Below are 26,553 nucleotides of genomic sequence, written 5' to 3'. Positions count from 1 at the left end.
GGCAAAATGGCTTAAGGACAACAAAGTCAAGGTATTGGATTGGCCATCACAAAGCCCTGACCTCAATCCTATAGAAAATGTGTGGGCATAACTGAAAAAGCGTATGCGAGCAAGGCCTATAAACCTGACTGAGTTACACCTGCACTGTCAGGAGGAATGGCCAAAATTCACCCAACTTATTGTGGGAAGCTTGTGGAAGGCTTCCCGAAAGGTTTGACCCAAGTTAAACAATTTAAAGGCAATGCTACCAAATACTAATTGAGTGTATGTAAACGTCTGACCCATTGGCAATGTGATGAAATAAATAAAAGCTGAGATAAACCATTCTCCCACTAATATTCTGACATTTCACATTCTTAAAATAAAGTGGTGTTCCTAACTGACCTAAAACAGGGAATTTTTACTAGGATTAAATGTCAGGAATTGTGAAAAACTGAGTTTAAGTGTATTTGGCTAAGGTGTATGTAAACTTCCGACTTCAACTGTACACCTTTTTCCTTATCTGATGTCCAATGCTCAGTCCTTATATGCTTCTGTGCACCTTGTCATGGATGGATAATACAGTGCTTCAGAAAATATTTGCATCCATTGACTTTTTCGGTATTTTGTTGTGTTACAGCCTGATTTCAAAATAGATTAAATTGAGATTTTGTGTCACTGCCGTTGAAAGAACTGGACCAAGGTGCAGCGTGGTGAGTGTACATTTTCGTTTATTTGAAAAATGACGCCTAACAAAACAATAAACACTACAAAACAAACCGTGAAGCTAAAGGCTATGTGCCATAAACAAAGTCAACCTTCCACAAAGACAGGTGGGAAAAAGGGCTACCTAAGTATGGTTCTCAATCAGAGACAACGATAGACAGCTGTCCCTGATTGAGAACCCTACCCGGCCAAAACATAGAAATACAAATAATGGAACTAAAGAACATAGAATACCCACCCCAAATCACACCCTGACCAAACCAAAGAGAGACATAAAAAGGATCTCTAAGGTCAGGGCATGACATTTTTTCTCACTGGCCTACACACAATAAACAATAATGTCAAAGTCAAATTATGTTTTTCGAAGTATTAATATAAAAATCAGGCATTGAATATCCCTTTGAGAATGGTGAAGTTATTATTTACACTTTGGATGGTGTATCAATGCACCCAGTCACTAAAAAGATACAGGTGACCTTCCTAACTCAGTTTCCGGAGAGGAAGGAAACCACTCAGGAATTTCATTGTGAGGCTGTTTGAAACAGTTACAGAGTTTAATGCCTGTGATAGGAGAAAACTGAGGATGGATCAACAACATTGTAGTTCCTCCACAATACTAACCTAATTGACAGAGTGGAAAGAAGGAAGCCTGTACAGAATATAAATATTCCAAAACATGCATCCTGCAATAAGGCACTAAAGTAAAACTGCAAAAAATGTGGCAAAGAAATGAACTTTATGTCCTGAATACAAACCGTTATGTTTGGGGCAAATCCCAAATTCCCAAAAACACAAGGCCAGATATACACTGGAGTTGCTTACTCCCACAATATTGAATGTTCCTGAGTGACCTAGTCACAGAATTGACTCAAATCGGCTTGAAAATCTATGGCAAGACTTGAAAATGGCTGTCTAGCAATGATTAACAACCAACTTGACAAAGAAAATGTGCAATATATTAAACAATCAAGGTATGCAAAGCTCTTAGAGACTTACCCACAAAGACTCACAGCTGTAATCGCTGCCAAAGGTGATTCTAATATGTATTGACCAAGGGAGGAGAATACTTATGTAATCAACTGTATATTAGTGTTTTCATTTTCATAATTTATTTACAAATGTTAGAATTTTTCTTCCACTTTGACATTATAGTATTTTGTGTAAATTGTTGACAAAAATTACAATGAAATCAATTTTAATCCCACTTTATTACACAACAAAATGTGGAAAAAGTCAAGGGGTGTGAATATTTTTTTTATAAACTGTTCCCCTCCCTCCCTCACAGTTCTGCTCTGTGTACCTTGAGGTCAGGTTGTAAACTGGCGTTCTCAGTGTATGCCCTCCCTCCCTCCCTCCCTCCCTCCCTCCCTCCCTCCCTCCCTCCCTCCCTCCCTTCCTCCCTTCCTCCCTCCCTCCCTCCCTCCCTCCCTCCCTCCCTCCCTCCCTCCCTCCCTCCCTCCCTGAGGTCAGGTTGTGGATGCAGTGTTCCCAGTGTATGCTGATGCTCCAAATTACTGTGTGTGAAATCCTCCCCACTCTCCTGGGGGAGCAGTCATATCACTCTCCTATCATATCCTCACCCTCTCTCTCTCTCTCTTTCCCTCCTTCTCTCTCTCCTTCTCCTTCACTTTATCTCTCTTTCTCCCTCCTTTTCTCTCTCCTTCTTGTTCTCTCTCTATCTCTCACTCTCACTCTCATCTGTTCTCTCCGTCTCCTGGGCTGTGGATCAGGCAGTGTCAAGGCTTTCCACTAGAAGCCTATTAGCTGTGTGCAGGGAGAGCACAGAAGAGCTACTATGATAGCAGGTTGTCACTCTGCTCCCCTCTCCTTTATAACTGTATCAGTCATGCTGGCTTGGGGCCTGACTCAATCATCTTATTATGGCCCCATCTCAGCAGAACAGACTGACACGCTCGCTCGCTCGCTCGCTCACACACACACACACACACACACACACACACACACACACACACACACACACACACACACACACACACACACACACACACACACACACACACACACACACACACACACACACACACACACACACACATAGTTATTAATGTCAGTCACATTGACATTAATAAATAAATACTATAAATGCGTGCTGTTCAATAAGGCTGGACAGTACACGGTTAATGTCAGTCATAGCATAGAACAGTACCGGTTAAATTCTGAATAAATGCTAAAAGATCCAATGAACAAAATGAAGACCAGTTGCTGCTTTCGACTCTGAAAACTAAATGTAGTGTTCTATGTATGTCTATGTGGTGTTTTCTATGTTATTCCATGTGAGCTTCAGCCTAAACACTGCTGTCACATATGTCTCTCCTAATTTCAGCTGTCACAATATTTCTCCACACTGATGTGATATTCCACAGGCTCAGTGCAGCTATCCGCCCTCTGTCACATCACACAGGGACAGGAAACAAAAGACAGAAATGTTCAATTGCATTATGGTCATTATAGGAGAGGTATGATCTCCACCCAGCTTAGAGACCAGCACACACACACCATGGGATCTTAATGTGTGTGCTTGTGTGTGTGTGTGTGGGGAGGAACCTGCATGGAAACAAAGGGCTTGTCCGCCTCCAGCCCCTCCCCAGCCCCACCCCGCTCCCCTGCAGTGTGACAGCCTGTGAGCAGAGCAGAGCAGGGCGGGTGTCATGGCGGGTAGTGGGTGAGTAGGGGGGCGGGGTGGAGGAGTCGCGGGGTGGGTCTGGAGGGGTCTGGTCCTCCCTGGTCATCCTTCCTGGTGGTGGGCTGATTAGATTGGGGCCGAAGTCTCCAGCTGGCAGGCAGGACTGGGCGGACACACACACACACACACACACACACACACACACACACACACACACACACACACACACACACACACACACACACACACACACACACACACACACACACACACACACACACACACACACACACACACACACACACACACACACACACACACACACACACACACACACACACACACACACACACACACACACACACACACACACACACACACACACACACACACACACACACACACACACACACACACACACACACACACACACACACACACACACACACACACACACACACACACACACACACACACACACACACACACACACACACACACACACACACACACACACACACACACACACACACACACACACACACACACACACACACACACACACACACACACACACACACACACACACACACACACACACACACACACACACACACACACACACACACACACACACACACACACACACACACACACACACACACACACACACACACACACACACACACACACACACACACACACACACACACACACACACACACACACACACACACACACACACACACACACACACACACACACACACACACACACACACACACACACACACACACACACACACACACACACACACACACACACACACACACACACACACACACACACACACACACACACACACACACACACACACACACACACACACACACACACACACACACACACACACACACACACACACACACACACACACACACACACACACACACACACACACACACACACACACACACACACACACACACACACACACACACACACACACACACACACACACACACACACACACACACACACACACACAGGCGGGCAGGACTGTCTGTGACTGGGTGCTGACTGGCTGGTAGGCCGGCTGGCTGTGTCCCAATCGCTCGTCAGCTCTGACACCTCTGACAGCTTCAGCAAACAGGTTCATTAAATGACATTTCTTACAGCTGCTTCTCTCTCTGGGCTTTGTCAAGCCTCCAGTCTACAGGGGCCCCTTTCTCTCTGGGCTTTGTCAAACCTCCAGTCTACAGGGGCCCCTCACTGCTTGTTGGTTTAAACCAAGGCTTTGTTGTTCTGACATAATGTTTTGATGTGGGCTGTTTGAAGCGGAGGCTTTTTAGCCTGTGTGTTGTTGCTGGTGAGGCCTTTGGCCTGCTCTGTATTTAGCCCTGTGGCCTGGCCTGCCTGCTCTCTGTTCCCAGTCACAGCAACAAACAAGAGGAACCAGGAAGGGGTATTAGATCCAGGTAGACACACCCGCTCCTATAGTTTTTAATGTAAGGTTGATCAGGCTATGCATTATAATAGTATTCTCTTGTCATTTCTCAGTTGTTTCTGCATATTTCTCATCTTTCTTCAACCTGATCTGTTCACAATCTCCCCATTCATCCATCTGTACCTTTCTCTACCTCTCCTTCTCTCCACCTTTCCCTCTCTCCATCTCTCCTTTTCTCCATCTCCCCCCACTCTCCACCTCTCCCTCTCTCCATCTTTCCTCTCCTCTTCCTCCTCCTCAGCAGCTCCCTACTACAGGCGTTCTCTGAGCAGACAGTCTGTCTCTATGACAACTGTTAGAGTCTGGGGTTGCTGATTTGTCAACCTGGGGCAGCACAGGGAGGAGAAACAAAGATGCCACCACCCCTCCCTCCCTCCCTCCCTCCCTCCCTCCCTCCCTCCCTCCCTCCCTCCCTCCCTCCACCTGCCACCTTCCTCCCTTCACTCCACTCCTCTCCATCTAATCCACGTCTAATTGAGCTCCAGAGACTTTGATGTGGCAGGGAGGTCGAGCCACAGCTATTCCAGGGAGAAATTAAGGCACCGCTGCCTCTCTCCTCACCTCTTCTCCCCTCTCCTCTTCCCGTCCTCTCCTCCTCTGCTCCTGCTTGTCACTGTTTTAAATGAGCATTAGCATTGGACCTAACCTCCCCAGCCCAACATCTCACTCTGCCTCCCTCCCTCGTTCCCCCCTGGACTGTCAGTCAGGCTCGAGCTACATCCCCTCTCTGTGTGTTGTGTTTCGGCTGTTCTCTCTCGCACACCTCCCTGGCTGGTTCTCTTGTCTCTGTCTGTGTCCAGCTACACTGATAAGATGGGAATGTGTGTGATTGTAACCTGGGGAGACTAGACCGCCCCAAGGGCTCAGACAGTGTTGGACGAGGGAGGTGGGAAGGAGGGAGGAAGGGGGGAAGGAGGGAGGGAAGTGTGTTAGGGGGATCATTCTCACCTGTCACGGAGGCCTCTCTTGATCTCCCTCGGTAGACCTGCTGTCCCAGAGGTGCTGCACACTAATGATCCCCCTCTCCTCATCCCCTCTCCTCTCCTCTCTTTTGCTCACCCCATCCTTTCCTTTCCTCTTCCCTCTCCTCTCCTCTCTCACCCTCTCCATTCTTCTTCCCTCAACTCCCCTCTCCTCTCTCACCCTCTCCTTTCCTCTTCCCTCTCCTCTCCTCTCTCACCCTCTCCTTTCCTCTTCCCTCTCCTCTCCTCTCCTCTCTCATACTCCCCTTTCTTCTTCCCTCTCCTCTCTCATCTTCTCCTTTCTTCTTCCCTCTCCTCTCCTCTCCTCTCTCATCCTCTCCTTTCTCCTTCCCTCTCCTCTCCTCTGCTCTCTCACCCTCTCCTTTCCTCTTCCCTCTCCTCTCCTCTCCTCTCTCATCCTCTCCTTTCTCCTTCCCTCTCCTCTCCTCTGCTCTCTCACCCTCTCCTTTCCTCTTCCCTCTCCTCTCTCATCCTCTCCTTTCTTCTTCCCTCTCCTCTCTCATCCTCTCCTTTCTTCTTCGCTCTCCTCTCTCACCCTCTCCTTTCCTCCTCCCTCTCCTCTCTCATCCTCTCCTTTCCTCTTCCCTCTCCTCTCTCATCCTCTCCTTTCCTCTTCCCTCTCCTCTCTCATCCTCTCCTTTCTTCTTCCCTCTCTCTCATCCTCTCCTTTCTTCTTCGCTCTCCTCTCTCACCCTCTCCTTTCCTCTTCCCTCTCCTCTCTCATCCTCTCCTTTCCTCTTCCCTCTCCTCTCTCATCCTCTCCTTTCCTCTTCCCTCTCCTCTCCTCTCTCATCCTCTCCTTTCCTCTCCTCTCTCATCCTCTCCTTTCTTCTTCCCTCTCATCTCTCATCCTCTCCTTTCTTCTTCCCTCTCCTCTCCTTTCTTCTTCCCTCTCCTCTCTCATCCTCTCCTTTCTTCTTCCCTCTCCTCTCTCATCCTCTCCTTTCTTCTTCCCTCTCCTCTCCTCTCTCATCCTCTCCTTCCCTCTTCCCTCTCCTCTCTCACCCTCTCCTCTCCTTGTGTTGGTGTTGATGGGTGTAACCCAAAGGCCTGTTCTTTCTGTTTTTTTACACCCTGGTTGCGGGTTGCAGACCATCTGAAATAGGTGTTAAAGACACAGAGGTGAATCTGGAGTAGGAAATACAATATTTAGAGACAATATAAGTTTACAACCTTGCTGCAACATAGCACCTCTTCTGTGTTTGTCACAATGTAAAACCTTTGTGTGGTCTCTTTCCCCTCGTGTTCCTCTCCTCCCCTCCCCTCCCTTCCCCTCCTCTTTTCCTCTCCTCTCTGCAGGTCCTGGCGTACTCAGAGGGTCTGCATGGTAAATGGATGTTCAGTGAGATCAGAGCAGTCTTCTCCAGGCGATACCTGCTCCAGAACACTGGCCTGGAGGTCTTCATGGCCAACAGGAGTAAGCATCACACACACTCACTACGTCCCAAATGCCACTCTATTCCCTATATTGTGCACTACTTTGGAGCAGAGCCCGTAGTGCACTACATAGAGAATAGGGTGCCATTTGGGACACAGTCACACTCTTCTCTCATATGTGTCCTGTTTGCATTCTGATGATGATATATAATAAACTGCTTCTCTTAACCACTTTAGCATAGAATTAATACAGTTTTGTTATCTCTCCTCCCAGCGTCAGTGATGTTTAACTTCCCAGACCAAGCCACAGTGAAGAAGGTGATCTACAGTCTACCCAGGGTTGGAGTAGGAACCAGCTATGGCCTACCACAAGCCAGGTAAACCATACACGCACACACCTACATTCACACGCAAACACACACACACACATTTACATTTTTTAGTGTATGAAAGATTTTGTTTGGTCTTTGCAATTCCTCATCTATATTACTAGCTCCAGAGTAGTATTGTGTAATGCATTGTGTCCATATTATTTTCAGGGTGTGTATTGTTAGTCTCCCCACCTAACCCCTTTGTGTGGTGGAGTGTGGAGCCGGCCCTGGCAGCAGCTGACCCTGCCTGCAGCAGAGACATTCTAAATCCCATTGCTCCTGTCATTGGAGTGAGTGGTCATTGACCCTGACTGAACTGATCTAATTCTCTAAGTGAAGTCTATAGCACAGAACTGCAGCCTGCCTGCCTTTCTGACCACTGGCCACACAGTAAAATACACAGAAGGAGACGGACGACAGTCCCTTCACCTTACCTACACTCGGTCATTAATTACCACAAAACACACATCTATTGTTAGCTATCAGTTAGCTAGAGTTAGCTCTTGAATGGCTAGTGTTAGCTATCTGCTGTTAGCTAGTGTTATCTGTCAGCTAGTGTTAGCAATCTGCTAGTGTTAGCAATCTGCTAGTGTTAGCTATTGGCTAGTGTTAGCTAGTATTGTTAGCTATTCTAGTGTTAGTTATCAGTCAGTTAACTAGTGTTAGCTATTGGTTGGTATAGTGTTAGCAATTGGTGTTAGCTATTGATTGGCTAGTAGTTTTAGCTATTATTAGCTATTGTTAGCCAGACTATGGTCTGGCCTATAACTTGACATTAAGACTGTGAGAGGTTTTCTAGAAACAGCCTCCATCCAACTCTTGATTCTAGCCATGTGTTGAGTTGAAGTCACATCAAGGCCTGCAGGACTCTGACACTTTGGTCATGGCTGAAGAATGCTCCAGTTTCACATGCTGATGATGTTGTCACACTGTGCCAGTGTGTGGTGCTCTGAGCTCTGACTGAATGACTGCCTGTCTGGGAGTGTTGCTCTTTAGCTGGTCAATGTGTGTCTGGTTGTACACTTAGGTTTCTTGAGTACACCTTCAAACCCCTTACTTAAACATCATTGGTTTGAATGAGCCCTGTTCAAAAGTAGTGCACTACATAGGGAAAAGTGTGGCATTTTGGACACAACCTAAGGTTTTTCTTCCTCTGTTGTTGTGCAGGCGTATCTCCATGGCAACGCCCCGGCAGCTCTTCAAGTCGTCCAACATGACCCAGCGCTGGCAGAGGAGGGAGATCTCCAACTTCGAGTACCTCATGTTCCTCAACACCGTCGCAGGTCAGCATCCCTTCTCCTCCCTTTTTCCTCCTCTCTCCTTTCTCAGCCTCCTCCTCTTTTCCCTCCTCTCCCTTTCTCCCTCTCTCCTATGCCCTCTCCCCCTCATCTTGGATGGATCCATGTTGTTGTGTTGACCAGATGAATGTATTGTATGTTGTTGTTGACTGTTAAAACATGCCAGCCAGGGCTTACAGGTAAGTTGTCTTTGTTTAAAGAGTAGGATGCTCTGTTGAGTGTTCAGTTCACTCGTAAGCAGTAATACTGTTAGTACTGTAGGTAGCCTACACTTCACTGTTCATGTGGAGGAATATGACTTTTATTTGAAGAAAGAAAAGAAGGAAAATGGAAGCAAGATCACACATCCTCCAGGATAATTAGGGGTTGTGTGTGTGTGTGTGTGTGTGTGTGTGTGTGCACACGTCTTTGTCGCCTCTCTGATCTGAACTGTGACTAACTGGAAAACGAGAGCGCCTGGCACACCACTCCTCTCTGAGGGGTGTCACATCCCTCGCTCGCTCGCTCGCTGCAGAGTCATGCATATTTATATTTATCTGTGGCGTGAGTTCGATACATTATTGTCATCTAATTAGATGTATGGCAGACAGAAAAACATGGTGGAAATTCATTAAAAATGTGTGGTAATGACCTGAGCTGCCAAAAGTGTCAGGGAGGTGGGGTGGAAGACAGGAGGGGGATGGAGGAAAGAGAAGGAGGAGAGGAGGGGTGGTGGAGGAGAGGAAGAGAGGGCGAGAGGTGTTAACGTGCAGCCAGTGCTCTTCTAATTAAACACTATTCTACTGTTATTAACATTTTGACACTTCAGAGTGTGTGTGTGTGTGTGTGTGTGTGTGTGTGTGTGTGTGTGTGTGTGTGTGTGTGTGTGTGTGTGTGTGTGTGTGTGTGTGTGTGTGTGTGTGTGTGTGTGTGTGTGTATCATCCTGACACTTCAGAACAAGCTGGAACTCTACCCACAATGCACCACACCACCACCCTTGTCTCCCCCCTGCACCCTCACACCCACCTCACCCCCTCACCTCTGTTTTTCCCTACACCACCACCCAAGAATAGCACTGACACATCTACCCACACCACACCACACTGCCATCCCTATCTACCCCCTACACTCTTACACCCTCACCCCTGTCTCATCCATACACCCTCACATACAGGACCCCCCTCTCCCTCTTACACCCTCACCGAAGAACAGGAACAGGCTACAGCAGAGGTAAATCTACTCACACCGTTATCTCCCCAAGCGAATGCCTAGGCTTAAGCTCAGTGTGCTAATGCAGTCTTGTGACATGCAGGACACTTGGGTACGGACCCAGTCTGTTACAGCAGCTCTGGGAATGAACAGTGTGCATCACCCCGAGGCATGCGTGTGGTTTTAGATCTGTAGCATCCATAACACCCTCCTCTTACCCTAACCCACTACCATATTGTATCATCATTTTCTACATTTACATTTTGGTCATTTAGCAGAATCTCTGATCCAGAGTGACTTACAATCGTCTTAACCACTCTAACCCTAACCCAGCATCATAATGTACCATTCACAACACCCAAATCTAACCCTAATGATTGTCTATACATCACAGCAGCAGCAGAACCACCCTTCCATTAAACTACATTAAACACTCAGCAGCCATCTTATTTGCTGTGGGAACTTCTGTGTACTAATCTAGTACATTATCATTAGCATTTTTAACATCCCTATTTGGGTATGACGTGTTTCTGTCAGAGGAAGTAAGGGTAGCCCCCAGGGACACACAGAGCCGAGAGGTTGGGGAGGTTATAGGAGGCTGGTACGTTGGGGACAGAGCAGAACATTGCAGAGTAGAGCAGAGAGGCTAGTCTGAGAGGTTGGGAGGCTAGCGGGCTAGGAGGCTAGGGGGGTGGGAGGCTATGGGGTTGGAAGGATGGGAGGTGAGGGGCTGGGAGGATGGGAGGCTGGTAGGTTTGGGGCTTGGATGTGTTTCAGGAAGCAGAGTGCTGCTGTGTGACTGATGGCTCTGTAAAGATGAAATAGCTGTAGAATTATCTTTGTTGTAGCCTCAGGTCAAGCCTCATCTTTCACTGAGGTACAGTATGCAAGTGTGTGTGTGTGTGTGTGTGTGTGTGTGTGTGTGTGTGTGTGTGTGTGTGTGTGTGTGTGTGTGTGTGTGTGTGTGTGTGTGTGTGTGTGTGTGTGTGTGTGTGTGTGTGTGTACCTGTTTTGTGTGTGTGTGTGACACCATAGTGTTGTTAGACGAAAAATGTATTGCTGTTTAAACTCTAAACCGTCAGTTTGGAGTGCAGCATGGAAACTTCTCTGTCTACTAACCAAACAAAACTCACTTCAAACCAAACACCTCTCACACTGCTGCACATCATCTCACACTAAACTAAGGAAAAGGGTTTTGAATGTCTATCTTGCAGTACCTTGGATTTAATAGAAATTTGTGATTTAATGTATCATTTTATTAAAATAGGTTTAGTTTATTAAAACGATTGTGTCAGTGCTGATAGTGGTCTCCTGTCCTGTTTGACTGGCTGTTGTGGGTTTGCTGCTAGTTTGTAATACTGCTTTATAATAAGTTGTTGATATCACACCATCACACCCACAGCTCTGTTCTCTGATTGGACCTGCTCATAATAGTGCATTCTGATTGGACCAGCTAATAGTGGTGTCTTCTGATTGGACCAGCCCATAACAGTGCTTACTGATTGGACAGCCCATAGCAGTGTTTTCTGATTAGACCATCCTATAACAGTGTCTCCTGATTGGACCAACCCATAACAGTGTCTTCTTATTGGACCAGTCCATAGCAGTGTGAAATTGACCACGTCAGGAGACCCCTTCACTCCTAACCATGGGCGTATACTCCCTCTCCGGCCTCTAGGTCATCAGGCTGCTGATTATCCTGCACACCTGTCACCATCGTCTCGCGCACCTGCGCCTCATGACGCTCACCTGGACTCCATCACCTCCTTGATTATCTTCCCTATATCTGTCACTCCCCTTGGTTCTTGCCTCAGGTGTTATTGACTCTGTTTCATGTCGGTGCGTTGTTTGTGTTTCATGTTTATTGTTTTGTTTATCTATTAAAACACTCACTCCCTGAACTTGCTTCCCGACTCTCAACGCAGACGTTACATTGAGTCATGTGTGAGGTCGTGGAGGGGAGAGGAGTTCAATCAGTAGCACACATAATCTAAATTTCTCGTGTGTGGGTGTGTGTGTCTTTGTGGTGTGTACATTTTTTGATAACTGCCGGGTCAAAAATGACCCTAAGACAATTTTTGTACCCTGGTGGTGTACAGCTTTCATGGAAATATGAACAAAGGGGATGTTTCACTTTTTCTAATGTTGGGGTCACTCTAGGAAAAGTCATCAAATTTCAAGTTGAAAAAATATAATTGTGTCTTTTTATTGTCTCAGCCTTAGGCCTATATATCACGGTCGCCATGCATATGAACTAACAGGTTATAGGTTATATGGCTTTTTCTCCCCTGGCTTGGTTTCCCCAGTGAATTTACCCACGCACTGCTACTGCCATGAGTACAGATCACAAAGATCTCCCCCACCACACAAGCCCGAGGGGGTGCAAGACCGGACAGGAAGATAACGTCAGTGACTCAACCCACTCAAGTCGAGTATAGCGGGAAAAAAAGCCTGGCACGACGTGATGCACCCCGCTTAGGGACGGCATGGGAGAGCACTAGCAAGCCAGTGACTCAGCCCCCGTAATAGGGTCAGAGGAACACACACACACTAAGGCCGCCACACAGAGAGCAGACTGAGGACTATATTAGCGGCGGTGTCAACCTCCCAGACAGGAAGTTACTCTGTCAGAAACAGGAAGCTGACCTGAGAAGAGTCTGATGGAATGCTCTGATGGAATGTTGCATGCTGGGTCACCAAAGTAACCTAAGCATTGTGTGTACCCCGCAGTTCTCCCCTGTATCCCGCAGTTCTCATCCCTCACACATCCTCCCCTGCCCCACCTCATCCCCTCCTCTTTTCTCTCACAGAACTTATCGAACAGATCTCTGTCTGTCTCTGTCTGTCTGTCTGTCTGTAGGGAGGACCTACAACGATCTGAACCAGTACGCCGTGTTTCCCTGGGTTCTCACCAACTATGAGTCCGAGGAGCTGGACCTCACCCTGCCGGGCAACTTCAGAGATCTCTCCAAGGTACTGTCATTCTGTTATACAATCTGTAGGTCTGGGGGGGGGGTAAGCACAGGAGTGGTGAAGGTCTCAGTCAGCAGGGGAATGTGCAGACATCATAATGCATACATCATGTGCTCAGTCTGAACCCAGCGCTGGAATGTAGAGAAGGAACTGATAGTTTAACATCACCGCTGGTTACTAACACTGGAATAACACATATTCACTATATAATGCACTACATTTGACCAGTCCCAATAGGGCTCTGGTCAAAAGTGGTGCATTAAATAGGGAATAGGGTGCCATTTTGAACGCAAACATAACATCCTAACAGATCCCAACCTTGGAATAGCAGCTTAAGTGTCTCTGCTCTGTTTGGTACTGTATCGCCTCAGCACAAACTGAATGTTCAAGTGTCTATTTGGCATGGTACTGTCCTCGACCATCAACTGTAGGAGAGTTTTTAGTGTCTGTATGATGAGGTTTTCTGGCCCTGTTTAACTTCCTAGCAGCTCTCTCTCTCTCTCTTTATCTCTTTCTCTCTCTCTATCTCTCCACAACTCACAGACTCACTGACCTGAAAACAATTGCATTCCTGTCTGAGCTTTCCTTCTCTTTCACTCTATCGCTCCCTCCTTACCCCGTTCCCTTTCACCATCAAAGTGCCGACTCCCTGACTCTCTTTGAGCTTCATTTTCACAAATGTTTATTTTTCAATTTTCGCCTCAGATCCCAGACAAATGTTTGCTAGGGAGGGAGGGAAGCAGAGGGACAAGCAGGGAGGCAGGGAGGAAAGGAGGGGAAAGCAGGGGGGGAAGGAGGGAAAAGCAGGGAGGTAGGGAGGGAAGGAGGCAAAAGCCGGGAGGGAAGGAGGGAAAAGCAGGAAGACAGGGAGGGAAGTAGGGAAAAGCAGGAAGGGGGAAGGAGGGTATAGAAATGAGAGTGGTTGCTGAACTCACAATGAAAATAAGAAATAACCACAACTTAAGCACCCTGGTAGGCATGTGTACTAATAATGTCAGTGAATACACTTCCCTACTAACAGTAGTCTGTAAGGGTAGTCTCCTCTTCACCTGGTTTATACCAGTTTCACCCAGCCCGTCTAGAAAGTCACTGTGTGAAAATTTCTACTCAGCCCTGTTGGAATTGAAAAAGACAACATTTGGTTTGAGTTGTTCAGGTAGGTAGTATAGTGGGTGATCCAGTATAATTCAGTGTTCACTTTGGCAGCAGGTCTACAGTAAGACACACACACACACACACACACACACACACACACACACACACACACACACACACACACACACACACACACACACACACACACACACACACACACACACACACACACACACACACACACATACACACACACACACACACACACACACACACACACACACACACACACACACACACACACACACACACACACACACACACACACACACAGCTTTCCTGTGTCTTCCTGCTGTCGTTTCTGCTCTTGTCACCCTGTGGCGGCTTCAGTCTCTACACCGCCAGGTGGGCCGTGTGTGTGTGTGTGTGTCTGAGAGAGCCCGAGCCCTCTGGCCCGGGGAGACAGTTATGTATTGTAATGTATTCCAGTGACATCCTCCCATGCTGTTTACAGGCTGAGCTGCCTTCATTACCATGAGTTCACAGGCCTCTGTCTCCTGACAGTTGTCCTTGAAACCCCAGGGCTCACACACTCACACACTCACACACACACACACACACACACACACACACACACACACACACACACACACACACACACACACACACACACACACACACACACACACACACACACACACACACACACACACACACACACACACACACACACACACACACACACACACACACACACACACATACTCACACACACACCTCCAACCCCAGGGCTTCTACCTCCTGAGGTACCAGCTAGTAAAGGACTGAACTAGAATGAAGGGGGTTGATTTCTCTAATATATAAACAGATTAGATAAAGAGCAGGGGGGAGTGAGGACATAGGGAGGAACTCTGAGAGATACAGTAAGTCTTTTGAACAGAGTCATGTAAAACCACCTTACTCTGAAACACAAACATCTTCCTATATAGTGCTCTACTTTTGACCAGGCCCTATAGGGCGCTGGTCGAAAGTAATGCACTATGCTGGGAATACAGTTCCATTTGGGAAGCAGCCATCCAGTGATATTTTGGGTGCCAGTACCAGCAGGCTAAATGTCCTATAGCTCCTGGATGATACACCACTTAATCCTCTCACACACACCTACACACACCTGCACATGCCTGCAATTTACCTGTTGATCAGTCAGCAAGTCATTCGTGTTAAATCCAACTGAACAGAGTGTTCTCTGCCTCAGGGCCGTAGTGGAGCATTCCTACTGTCAGATCACAGGCCTGTGGAGCACAGACACACACACACAACCATACACACACACCCGCTATGTCAGCGGTACAGTTGTGTGGTGGAGCGGTTCATTAGGCTTTAATGTTTATTTCCTGCTGACTGACAGGTGGCTGATGGGAAAGGGAAGCTCATCTCCTCATAGCTGTTAGTTGATGGAGTGGAAACGCTGATAATCCTATATGAAGGCATACTGAGCGTGCTCTTCCTAACAATCTAGAGCTTTATCACGGATGTTGTTCTACCTTCTTTTGTGTGTCTCTGAAAGGAAGACACTGACTCTTCTCTCAGGGAGGAACAGCCAAAGCTGTGAAGTGACAGCAGACATATGTATCTGATCTACTTTACCTCATAGCTACTGTTATGAAACGGAGAGGGAGTGGGAGCTTGTCCGTGGTGGTCTTCGGACCTGCAACCTTATGAACCAGAACCCTTCACGTTTCCGATGGCTCCAAGACATCTAGCTCCTTTGGAAAAGTTGCTATATTTACATTTCACATTTGAGTCATTTAGCAGACACTCTTATCTAGAGCAAACTCTGGCGTTGCAAGTGCCATGCTCTACCAAATGAGCCACACAGGACCTTGTGCACATATATGTGCTTATGGGGTAGGGTAGTAGGGTAGCTACACTATTATACTGTGTTTACCATTGTGAAGTTACATTAATTTGCCTTCACTGCTTAGTTGTTGTAGCAAATCCTATTCATGTTTTTAAAAGGGTTAACAAAAGTTGTTGCTGAAAAGTTTATTTTGTATGTCGTAGCGAATGTTAGGAATGGAGCTAGCTACATAGACAACTCTGGAGATTTAGTGGTGCTAGTCGTGCATCACTGTATCAATGTTTTAAAGACTGCAACTGAACTTCAGAAATCCTATACCATGAGAGAAACCACCCAAACGAAGAACTCTGAAGAACTAGATTGTAGCTGTTCAAGGTGCTTCTTCTGACAATCCCAAGAGAGAAAACAAGTGTGACTCCTCCTGACAGTGCCGCTACACTGTACCGTGATGTCATTTCCATTTAAATATAAAATGCAGTATGTGTGTCTCCTCGGGAGTTAGCCTAGATATTACCACACGAACTGCGAACTGCTTTCTCTTTCTCTGTGTTCCACACACTCGCATGCACACACATGCACATGCACACACACCAACACACACACCAACACACACACACACACACACACACACACACACACACACACACACACACACACACACACACACACACACACACACACACACACACACACACACACACACACACACACACACACACACACACACACACACACACACACACGCGCTCCTCTTGGATCCTCCACTTTGGGGTCTCTACTCTCTGCAGTCAGAGAATGATCCTAATTACATGTGATGAGTGGTTTATCTAGTGTAGCATGTGACAGCCCTATAATCCAACAGCTAGGTTTGATCATGTCTTGTTTTGTGGTGCAGGTAGATATCACTAGGTCAGGTGTTATTTATGGGAGTGAACTCAGAAGGAGCTAAATGCAGAGCTGTCTAAAGCACTTGTTTTTATTGTCTCCTTATCATGTCCTGTATTTACATAACCACCTGGGAATAGGGAGCTGGTGATTACTGTGTGTTAGAGGAAAGGTAGAGAATTTTGTGTTGTTGTCAGTACTCTACCCCACTAACCAGCCACGGAAGGGGGTTCCATATGGCACCCTATTCCCTATATAGTGCACAACTTTTGACCAGGACCCTATATCCCTATCTCCCACACAGTATCTATTTTAGCACTTTAGCTTGCTAACATTAGCATCAAAAATTAGCAACACGCTTCCATCAATTAACCTTAAGTAACTTAGTTGCTACTAGAATCAACACACTTAACATGCCTGGTTGCTTTAAAGTGTGTTTATGTCAAGAAATCAATGAAATACCATGTTGTAGCAAAGTTAGCTAGGTAGCTAGCTGTCACACATCAACAACAGAGAAGGTCGGAGTATAACCAGAGATGGATGTTGTTTTGTTTGAGTGAACTAGCCAAACACTTTTGTTATCCAAATGGCACCCTATGGACCATGGTCAAAAGTAGTATACTATATAGGGAATAGGGTGCCAGGTTGATGGTGCTGCATGCATGTGAAAGGCTTAGAGCTTTAGAAGGGCCTTATGGTCACTTAAGACCCAACACTATCTACCATGTTAACAGCTTTTTAATGTCTTACTAATGAGCTAGTTTAGCAGGCTAAAGCTCCCATATCTTTTTATAGGCTAAGAGCTGTCTGTGAGGGCGACAGAGGAAGCCGGTAAGATGTAATAGACAAGACACATTATAACCAACATAAGCCATGCGCAGTAAATCACCTTCTGTGTGTCGACGAACGGTGGCAATTCAACATGTAGAATAGTCTGGAAATGAACAGAAAATGACGGCCGATGTTCTGTGGCGATATGACGTCCACCTGCTGCTTTTAACCATTTGTCTGCGCAGTTTTTTCCGTGCTGCTGGGTTTAGTGGAAATATTCATATTGACAGTCTCTTTGTATTTGGGGTTCTTAGCTAGCTATCAGACCACGTTAGCTGTGAGACCAAGTTAGCTATGAGACCAAGTTAGCTATCAGACCATGTTAGCTGTGAGACCAAGTTAGCTATGAGACCAAGTTAGCTATCAGACCACGTTAGCTGTGAGACCAAGTTATCTATGAGACCAAGTTAGCTATGAGATCATGTTAGCTGTGAGACCATGCTAGCTGTGAGACCATGTTAGCTATGAGACCACGTTAGCTGTGAGACCATATTAGATTTGAGACCATGTTAGCTATGAGACGATGTTAGCTGTCAGACCATGTTAGTTGTGAGGCCATGTTAGTTATGAGACCATATTAGCTGTGAGACTATGTTAGCTATGAGACCATGTTAGCTGTGAGACTATGCTAGCTATGAGACTATGTTAGCTATGAGACCATGTTAGCTGTGGGACCATGTTAGCTGTGAGACCATGTTAGCTGTGAGACCATGTTAGCTGTGAGACCATGTTAGCTGTGAGACCATGTTAGCTGTTGAAACCCAGTCCGTCCTATTAGCTGTCTGTGCCGTCCAGCTGCAGCTATGATTGGGCTAAGCTGACTGAGACCAGCCTGGTTCCCCCTGGACGTTTAACAACCTGTCTGACTTCCTGTAGTCCACAGCCCAATCACAGCCGGCCCCAGACGCCACATGACAGCCTATTATCACCCCGTAAATCTCAGCAGATCTCAATAAACTTCTCTTCCATTCTCCCTCATCGTGCTAACATTGATGTGGACGGTCATTATGTTAGAGAGGAAAGAAAGGAACGTAGAAGGAAACCAGACGTGACCAGTTGGTTTGGAGGGAGAGAGTTGAGCGCAACTCAAACATTCCTACTAATGCCATGTGTTCTGTGCCACATAGAGGGAGGTATGTATGGGCTGTGGGAACATAATGAAGATGACGAGACAGTCTACACTGTAACTCATATGGAACCCTATTCACTATATATCCAGGGTCCTCTGGTCAAAAGTAGTGCACTGTATCGTGAATAAAATTCCATTTGGAAAGCAGATTCTTGTGTTGTAACACTTATATAACTCCAGCCATGGGAATTCTGGAGTAACGGCAAGTCTTAATGATTTGATATTAAAGTAATTACATTTTTTGTCGTTGGTCTCGCCACTAGCTGCAGCTCGTCTGAATCAAATTAAATGAAATATAATTGTATTAGTCACATGCGCCGAATACAACAGGTGTAGACCTTACAATGAAATGCTAACTTACGAGCCCTTAACCAACAATGCAGTTTAAAAAAAATATGAGTAAGAATACGAAATAAAAACGTATTAAAGAGCAGCAGTAAAATAACAATAGCGAGACTATATACAAGGGGGTACCGTTACAGAGTCAATGTCTGGGGGCTGTTCAGGTAATATGTACATGTAGGTCGAGTTATTAAAGTGACTATGCATTGACGATAACAACAGAGAGTAGCAGCGGTGTAAAAGGGGGGGGGGGGGGGCACTGCAAATAGTCTGGGTAGCAATTTGATTAGATGTTCAGGAGTGATATGGCTTGGGGGTAGAAGCTGTTTAGAAACCTCTTGGACCTTGACTTGGTGCTCTGTACCGCTTGCCATGCGGTAGCAGAGAGAACAGTCTATGACTAGGGTGGCTGGAGTCTCTGACAATTTTTTGGGCCTTCTTCTGACACCGCCTGGTGTACAGGTTCTGGATGGCAGGAAGCTTGGCCCCAGTGATGTACTGGGCCTTACGCACTACCCTCTGAAGTGCCTTGCGGTCGGAGGCCGATCAGTTGCCATACCAGGCAGTGATGCAACCAGTCAGGATGCTCTCGATGGTGCAGCTGAACCTTTTGAGGATCTGAGGACCCATGACAAATCTTTTCAGTCTCCTGAGGGGGGAAAGGTTTTGTGGTGCCCTCTTCACGACTGTCTTGGTGTGCTTGGACCATGTTCGTTTGTTGGTGATGTGGACACCAAGGAACTTGAAGCTTTCAACCTGCTCCACTACAGCCCCGTCAATGAGAATGGAGGTGTGCTAGGTCCTCTTTTTCCTGTAGTCCACAAACATTTCCTTAGTCTTGATCACGTTGAGGGAGAGGTTTTTGTCCTGGCACCACACGGCCAGGTCTCCTCCCTATAGGCTGTCTCGTTTTGTCGGTGATCAGGCCTACCACTGTCGTGTCATCGGCAAACTTAATTATGGTGTTGGAGTTTTGCCTGGCCGTGCAGTCATGAGTGAACAGGGAGAACAGGAGAGGACTGTGCACGCACCCCTGAGGGGCCCCTGTGTTGAGGATCAGCGTGGCGGATATGTTGTTACCTACCCTTACCACCTGGAGGCGGCCCATCAGGATGTCCAGGATCCAGTTGCAGAGGGAGGTGTTCAGTCCCAGGGTCTTTAGCAATTTGATGAGCTTTGAGGGCACTATGGTGTTGAATGCTGGGCTGTAGTCAATGAATAGTATTCTCACATAGGTGTTCCTTTTGACCAGGTGGGAAACTTCAGTGTGGAGTGTGATAGAGATTGCATCATCTGTGGATCTGTTAGGGCGGTATGCAAATTGGAGTCGGTCTAGGGTTTCTGGAATAATGGGTTTGATGTGAGCCATTACCAGCCTTTCAAAGCACTTCATGGCTACAGACGTGAGTGCTACATGTCAGTTGTCATTTAGGCAGGTTACCTTAGTGTTCTTGGGCAAAGGGACTATGTTTGTCTGCTTAAAACATGTTGGTATTACAGACTCGGACAGGGAGAGGTTGAAAATGTCAGTGAAGACACTTGCCAGTTGGTCACCGCATGCTTTCAGTAAACGTCCTGGTAATCCGTCTGTGAATGTTGACCTGTTTAAAGGTCTTACTCACATCGGCTGCGAAGAGCGTGATCACACAGTCTTATTGTGCAATAACATTTCTATTGAATGACTGAGGATTTTACGTTTTTGAAAGGGTATTATGTTGATTTTGTATTAATTTCACAATGTTATCATGGTTTCCTGTGGAAATTATTCAAAATAAATGGACCCCAAGCTTTTGGTTTGCTTGATCGATCATTTCAGAAGTACCATATTATCTTAACTCTCCCTCTCCTTGAAAGCAGCAGCTCTACCCTTTAGCTCAGTGCGGATGTTGCCTATAATAACATGGCTTCTGGTTGGGGTATGTACGTACGGTCACTGTGGGGACGACGTCATCTATGTACTTATTGATGAAGCCAATGACTGATGTGGTGTACTGCTCAATGCCATCGGAGGAATCCCGGAACATATTCCAGTCTGTGCTAGCAAAACAGTCCTGTAGCTTAGCATCTGCTTCATCTGACCACTTTTTTATTGATCAGGTCACTTGTGGTTCCTGCTTTAATTTTTGCTTGTAAGTAGGAATCAGGAGGATAGAATTTTGGTCAGATTTGTCAAATGGATGGCGAGGGAGAGCTTTGTATGCGTCTCTGTGTGTGGAGTGAAGGTGGTCCCTATGTTTTCTTTCCCTCTGGTTGCACATTAAACATATATATAGATAGATAGAAATTTTGTAAGACAGATTTAAATTTCCCTGCATAAAAGTTCCCGGCAGCTTGGAGCGCGGCCTCTGGGTGAGTGTTTTCCTGTTTGCTTATGGCGGAATACAGCTCATTCAGTGCGGTCTTAGTGCAAGCATCAGTCTGTGGTGGTATGTAGACAGCTACGACAAATACAGATGAAAACTCTCTAAGCACAGTTGAAGTCAGAAGTTTACATACACTTATGATGAAGTCATTAAACTCGTTTTTCAACCACTCCACAAATTTCTTGTTAACAAGCTGTAGTTTTGGCAAGTCTGTTAGGACATCTACTTTATGCATGACACAAGTAATTTTTCCAACAATTGTTTACAGACAGATTATTTCATTTATAATTCACTGTATCACAATTCCAGTGGGTCAGAAGTTTTAATACTGTTGACTGTGCCTTTAAACAGCTTGGAAAATTACATAAATGATGTCATGGCCTTAGAAGCTTCTGATAGGCTAATTTACATAATTTGAGTCATTTGGAGGCGTACCTGTAGATGTATTTCAAGGTCTACCTTCAAACTCAGTGCCTCTTTGCTTGACATCATGGGAAAATCTAAAGAAATCAACCAAGACCTCAGAAAAAAAATTGTAGACCTCCACAAGTCTGGTTCATCCTTGGGAGCAATTTCCAAACGCCTGAAGGTACCATGTTCATCTGTAGAAACAATAGTACGCAAGTATAAACAACGTGGGACCATCCAGCCGTCATACCGCTCAGGAAGGAGACGCATTCTGTCTCCTAGAGATGAACGTACTTTGGTGCGAAAAGTGCAAATCAATCCCAGAACAACAGCAAAGGACCTTGTGAAGATCCTGGATGAAACAGGTACAAAAGTATCTATGTCCACAGTAAAACGAGTCCTATATCGACATAACCTGAAAGGCCGATCAGCAAGGAAGAAGCCACTGCTCCAAAACCGCTATAAAAAAGCCAGACTACGGTTTGCAACTGCACATGGGGACAAAGATTGTACTTTTTGGAGAAATGTCCTCTGGTCTGATGAAACAAAAATAGAACTGTTTGGCAATAATGACCGTCGTTATGTTTGGAGGAAAAAGGGGGAGGCTTGCAAGCCGAAGAACACCATCCCAGCATCATGTTGTGGGGGTGCTTAGCTGCAGGAGGGACTGGTGCACTTCACAAAATAGATGGCATCATGAGTATGGACAATTATGTGGATATTTTGAAGCAACATCTCAAGACATTAGTCAGGAAGTTAAAGCTTGGTCGCAAATGAGTCTTCCAAATGGACAATGACCCCAAGCATACTTCCAAAATGGCTTAAGGACAACAAAGTCAAGGTATTGGGGTGGCCATCACAAAGCCCTGACCTCAATCCTATAGAAAATTTGTGGGTATAACTGAAAAAGCGTGTGCGAGCAAGGGGGCCTACAAACCTGACTCAGTTACACCTGGTCTGTGTCACGATCGTCATAATAAGTGGACCAAAGCGCAGCGTGATCTGGGTTCCACATCTTTTTATTTCTAAGTGAAACTCACAGCAAAACAAAACAATAAATAGCAAAACGAAACGTGAAGCTGCGTTAGTGCTCACAGGCAACTACACATAGACAAGATCCCACAAAGCACAAAGGGGAAATGGCTGCCTAAATATGATCCCCAATCAGAGACAACGACAAACAGCTGCCTCTGATTGGGAACCATACCTGGCCAACATAGAAACATAATCCCCTAGATGACCCACCCTAGTCACACCCGTCCTAACCAACATAGAGAATAAAAAGGTCTCTATGGTCAGGGCGTGACACTGTCAGGAGGAATGGACCAAAATTCACCCAACTTATTATGGGAAGCTTGGGGAAGGCTACCTAAAACGTTTGACCCAAGTTAAACAATTTAAAGGCAATGCTACCAAATACTAATTGAGTGTATGTGTCACGACTATCACCGAAGGTGGCTCCCCTTCCCGTTCGGGTGGCGCTCGGCGGTCGTCGTCACCGGTCTACTAGCTGCCACCGATCCCTTTTCCCCTTTTAATTTTGTTTGGTCTAATTGGTTTCACCTGTTCCTTGTTTGGGGTTTTGGGTTGGGGTTATTTAAGTTCAGTTGGCCCGCCTGTGTTTGTGCGGGCTTGTTTGCTGTTTTTGGTTCAGGAGTGTCCTTTCGTTTATTTCCGCTGTACAGCGTGTGTACCGGTGTTGTACATTTTGGAGTGTTTTACGCCTGTGTTCGGCGTTACCCTCTTTTGTTCGCTGTGATTGTTCCGGAATAAATGGTTTTTCCGAATCCTCTGCTCTCTGTGCCTGACTCCACACCCATCACTCTTCAAAGCCTGACAGTATGTAAACTTCTGACCCACTGGGAATGTGATTAAAGAAATAAAAGCTGAAATAAATCATTCTCGCTACTATTATTCTGACATTTCACATTCTTAAAATAAAGTGGTGATCCTAACTGACCTAAGACAGGGAATTTTTACTAGGATTAAATGTCAGGAATTGTGAAAAACTGAGTTTAAATGTATTTGGCTAAGGTGTATGTAAATTTCTGAGTTCAACTGTAGATACTGTGGTCTACAGCTTATCATGAAATACTCTACCTCAGGCGAGCAAATCCTTGAGACTTCCTTAGATATCGTGCACCAGCTGTTATTTATAAACATACACAGTACGCCGCCCCTTGTCTTACCAGACGCCGCTGTTCTGTCCTAACGATATGGTATAACCAGCCAGCTGGATGTTGATAATGTCGTCGTTCAGCCACGACTCCGTGAAGCATAAGATATTACAGTTTTGAATGACCCATTGGTAGTTTAATTTTCCGCTTAGGTCATCAATTTTATTTTGCTAGCAGAATGGAAGGAAGTGGGGGTTTATTCAGTTGCCTACGAATTCTCAGAGGGCCTGTTTCCGAGAAAACAGTATATCATTCACGTCGGGCTCGTCGGACACGTTAAAGGAAAAAATGGATTCTGCCAGTCCTTGGTGAGCAATCGCAGTTCTGATGTCCAGAAGTTATTTTCGTGTCATAAGAGACGGTAGCGGCAACATTATGTACAAAATAAGTTAAAAAAAAGAAGTTACAAACGATGCAAAGAAACAAACAAAAAAAAACACAATTGGTTAAGAATACGTATAACGTCAGCCTTGCTCTCCGGCGCCATCAAGGGCTTTGTTGGGGTAGAGTTCCCATGATTCCTGTGGTCAATCCGAGATATGGCCGCCTCATGCATAAAACACCCACACACACACCCACTGTATCTTTAGTACTGAGTGTATTAATATTGACTGCCAATGTACCTCCAAGGCCTGCCTGTGGGCCAGGGTGATTGAAAAGACAGAGAAAGCAATTTAACCTCCACTAAATCAATTTTAATAGACTAATTAGATTGCCTTTAAAAACACATGAGAAAGCAAAGGCTTGGGACCCAGAGTGAGTCTCAGTGTCATAATATTGGCGTAGGGCCCACCCCAAATGGCATCCTATTACCTACAGAGTGTACTACTTTTGCCCAGAGCCCTATGGGCCCTGGTCAAAAGTTGTACTCTATATTGGGAATGGGTTGCTATTTGGGACACAATGTCGGCATAATACAGAGAGGCTGGGACACAGAATGTAATATTGACTTGGCCTCTGTTCCAGAGTTATGGTGGAAGAATGAAACACGTCAAGTCATGTTTTTCTTGATTTATCCATTGACTAACTAATTACTGTAATATCAATAGCAGATCTTACTAAACTCCTGGAGGGCTGTGGCGTTTTTTTACCATGACAACATGGCGGGACACATTCAAATGTCTCATTTGGCCTGGGGGCCGTTTGTTTGACCACCCTGCTCTAGGAGCTGTCTGTCTACGAAGTCTTAAACATCAGTTATATAGTGAACATCATATGCTCTATCTACTGTATGTAACTTATTGTCTTCCTGTTTCTCCCTCAGCCAATTGGAGCATTGAACCCGAAGCGTGCAGTGTTCTATGCAGAGCGCTACGAGACGTGGGAAGAGGACCAGACCCCTCCATATCACTACAACACCCACTACTCCACCGCTAACTCCACCCTGCTCTGGCTGCTCAGGATAGTACGTACTCTATACCCCATCCACCCAATACCCTATTCCTTGTACCCTATACCTGCAAAAGTGGGTTGTTGATTTTTTTTTTAAGTCCATTATCATTTCTACGTTCTTTCTATCTGATTTTAGACGTTTGAGTGTAGACGTACAGTACCAGTCAAAAGTTTAGACACACCTACTCATTCAAGGGTTTTTCTTTATTTTTACTATTTTCTACATTGTAGAATAATATTGAAGACATCAAAACTATGAAATAACACATATGGAATCATGTAGTAACCAAAAAATTGTTAAACAAATCAAAATATATTTTATATTTGAGATTCTTCAAATAGCCACCCTTTGCCTTGATGACAGCTTTGCACACTCTTGGCATTCTCTCAACCAGCTTCATGAGGTAGTCACCTGGAATGCATTTCAATTAACAGGTGTGCCTTGATAAAAGTGAATTTGTGGAATTTCTTTCTTCTTAATGCGTTTGAGCCAATCGTTTGTGTTGTGACAAGGTAGGGGTGGTATACAGAAGATAGACCAAATCCATATTATGGCAAGAACAGCTCAAATAAGCAAAGAGAAACGACAGTCCATCATTACTTTAAGGCATGAAGGTCAGTCAGCAACTTTGAAAGTTTCTTCAAGTGCAGTCACAGAAACCATCAAGCGCTATGATGAAACTGGCTGTCATGAGGACCGCCCAGGAAAGGAAGACCCAGAGTTACCTTTGCTGCCGAGGAAAAGTTCATTAGAGTTACCAACCTCAGAAATTGCAGCCCAAATAAATACTTGACAGAGTTCAAGTAACAGATACATCTCAACATCAACTGTTCAGAGGAGACAGGCCTTCATGGTCTGAATCAGGCCTTCATGGTCGAATTTCTGCAAAGAAACCACTACTAAAAGACACCAATAAGAAGAAGAGACTTGCTTGGGCTAAGAAACACGAGCAATGGACATTAGACCGGTGGAAATCTTTAGTTAGAATTCAAGGTACACTTAACCAGCATGGCTACCACAGC

The 26,553-nt window shown here is 45.7% G+C and overlaps 1 protein-coding gene across 4 annotated transcripts in view; it reads left to right on the top strand.

Moving 5' to 3' along the window:
- The window catches only part of LOC139547932 (neurobeachin-like), a 295,912-nt gene that overhangs the window by 215,645 nt on the left and 53,714 nt on the right, over window positions 1-26,553 (top strand). For all 4 annotated transcript variants that reach the window (XM_071357133.1, XM_071357132.1, XM_071357131.1 and 1 more), the window contains 5 exons: window positions 7,139-7,256; window positions 7,491-7,593; window positions 8,755-8,870; window positions 12,935-13,047; window positions 25,403-25,543. In XM_071357133.1, the coding sequence (XP_071213234.1) occupies window positions 7,139-7,256; window positions 7,491-7,593; window positions 8,755-8,870; window positions 12,935-13,047; window positions 25,403-25,543 (591 nt within the window). The remainder of the gene's footprint in view (window positions 1-7,138; window positions 7,257-7,490; window positions 7,594-8,754; window positions 8,871-12,934; window positions 13,048-25,402; window positions 25,544-26,553) is intronic.

Source organism: Salvelinus alpinus, chromosome 21, assembly GCF_045679555.1.
Source record: "Salvelinus alpinus chromosome 21, SLU_Salpinus.1, whole genome shotgun sequence".
Lineage (NCBI taxonomy): Eukaryota > Metazoa > Chordata > Actinopteri > Salmoniformes > Salmonidae > Salvelinus > Salvelinus alpinus.
Note: the sequence above shows the minus strand (reverse complement) of the source record. Positions and strands in the feature narration are given on the sequence as shown.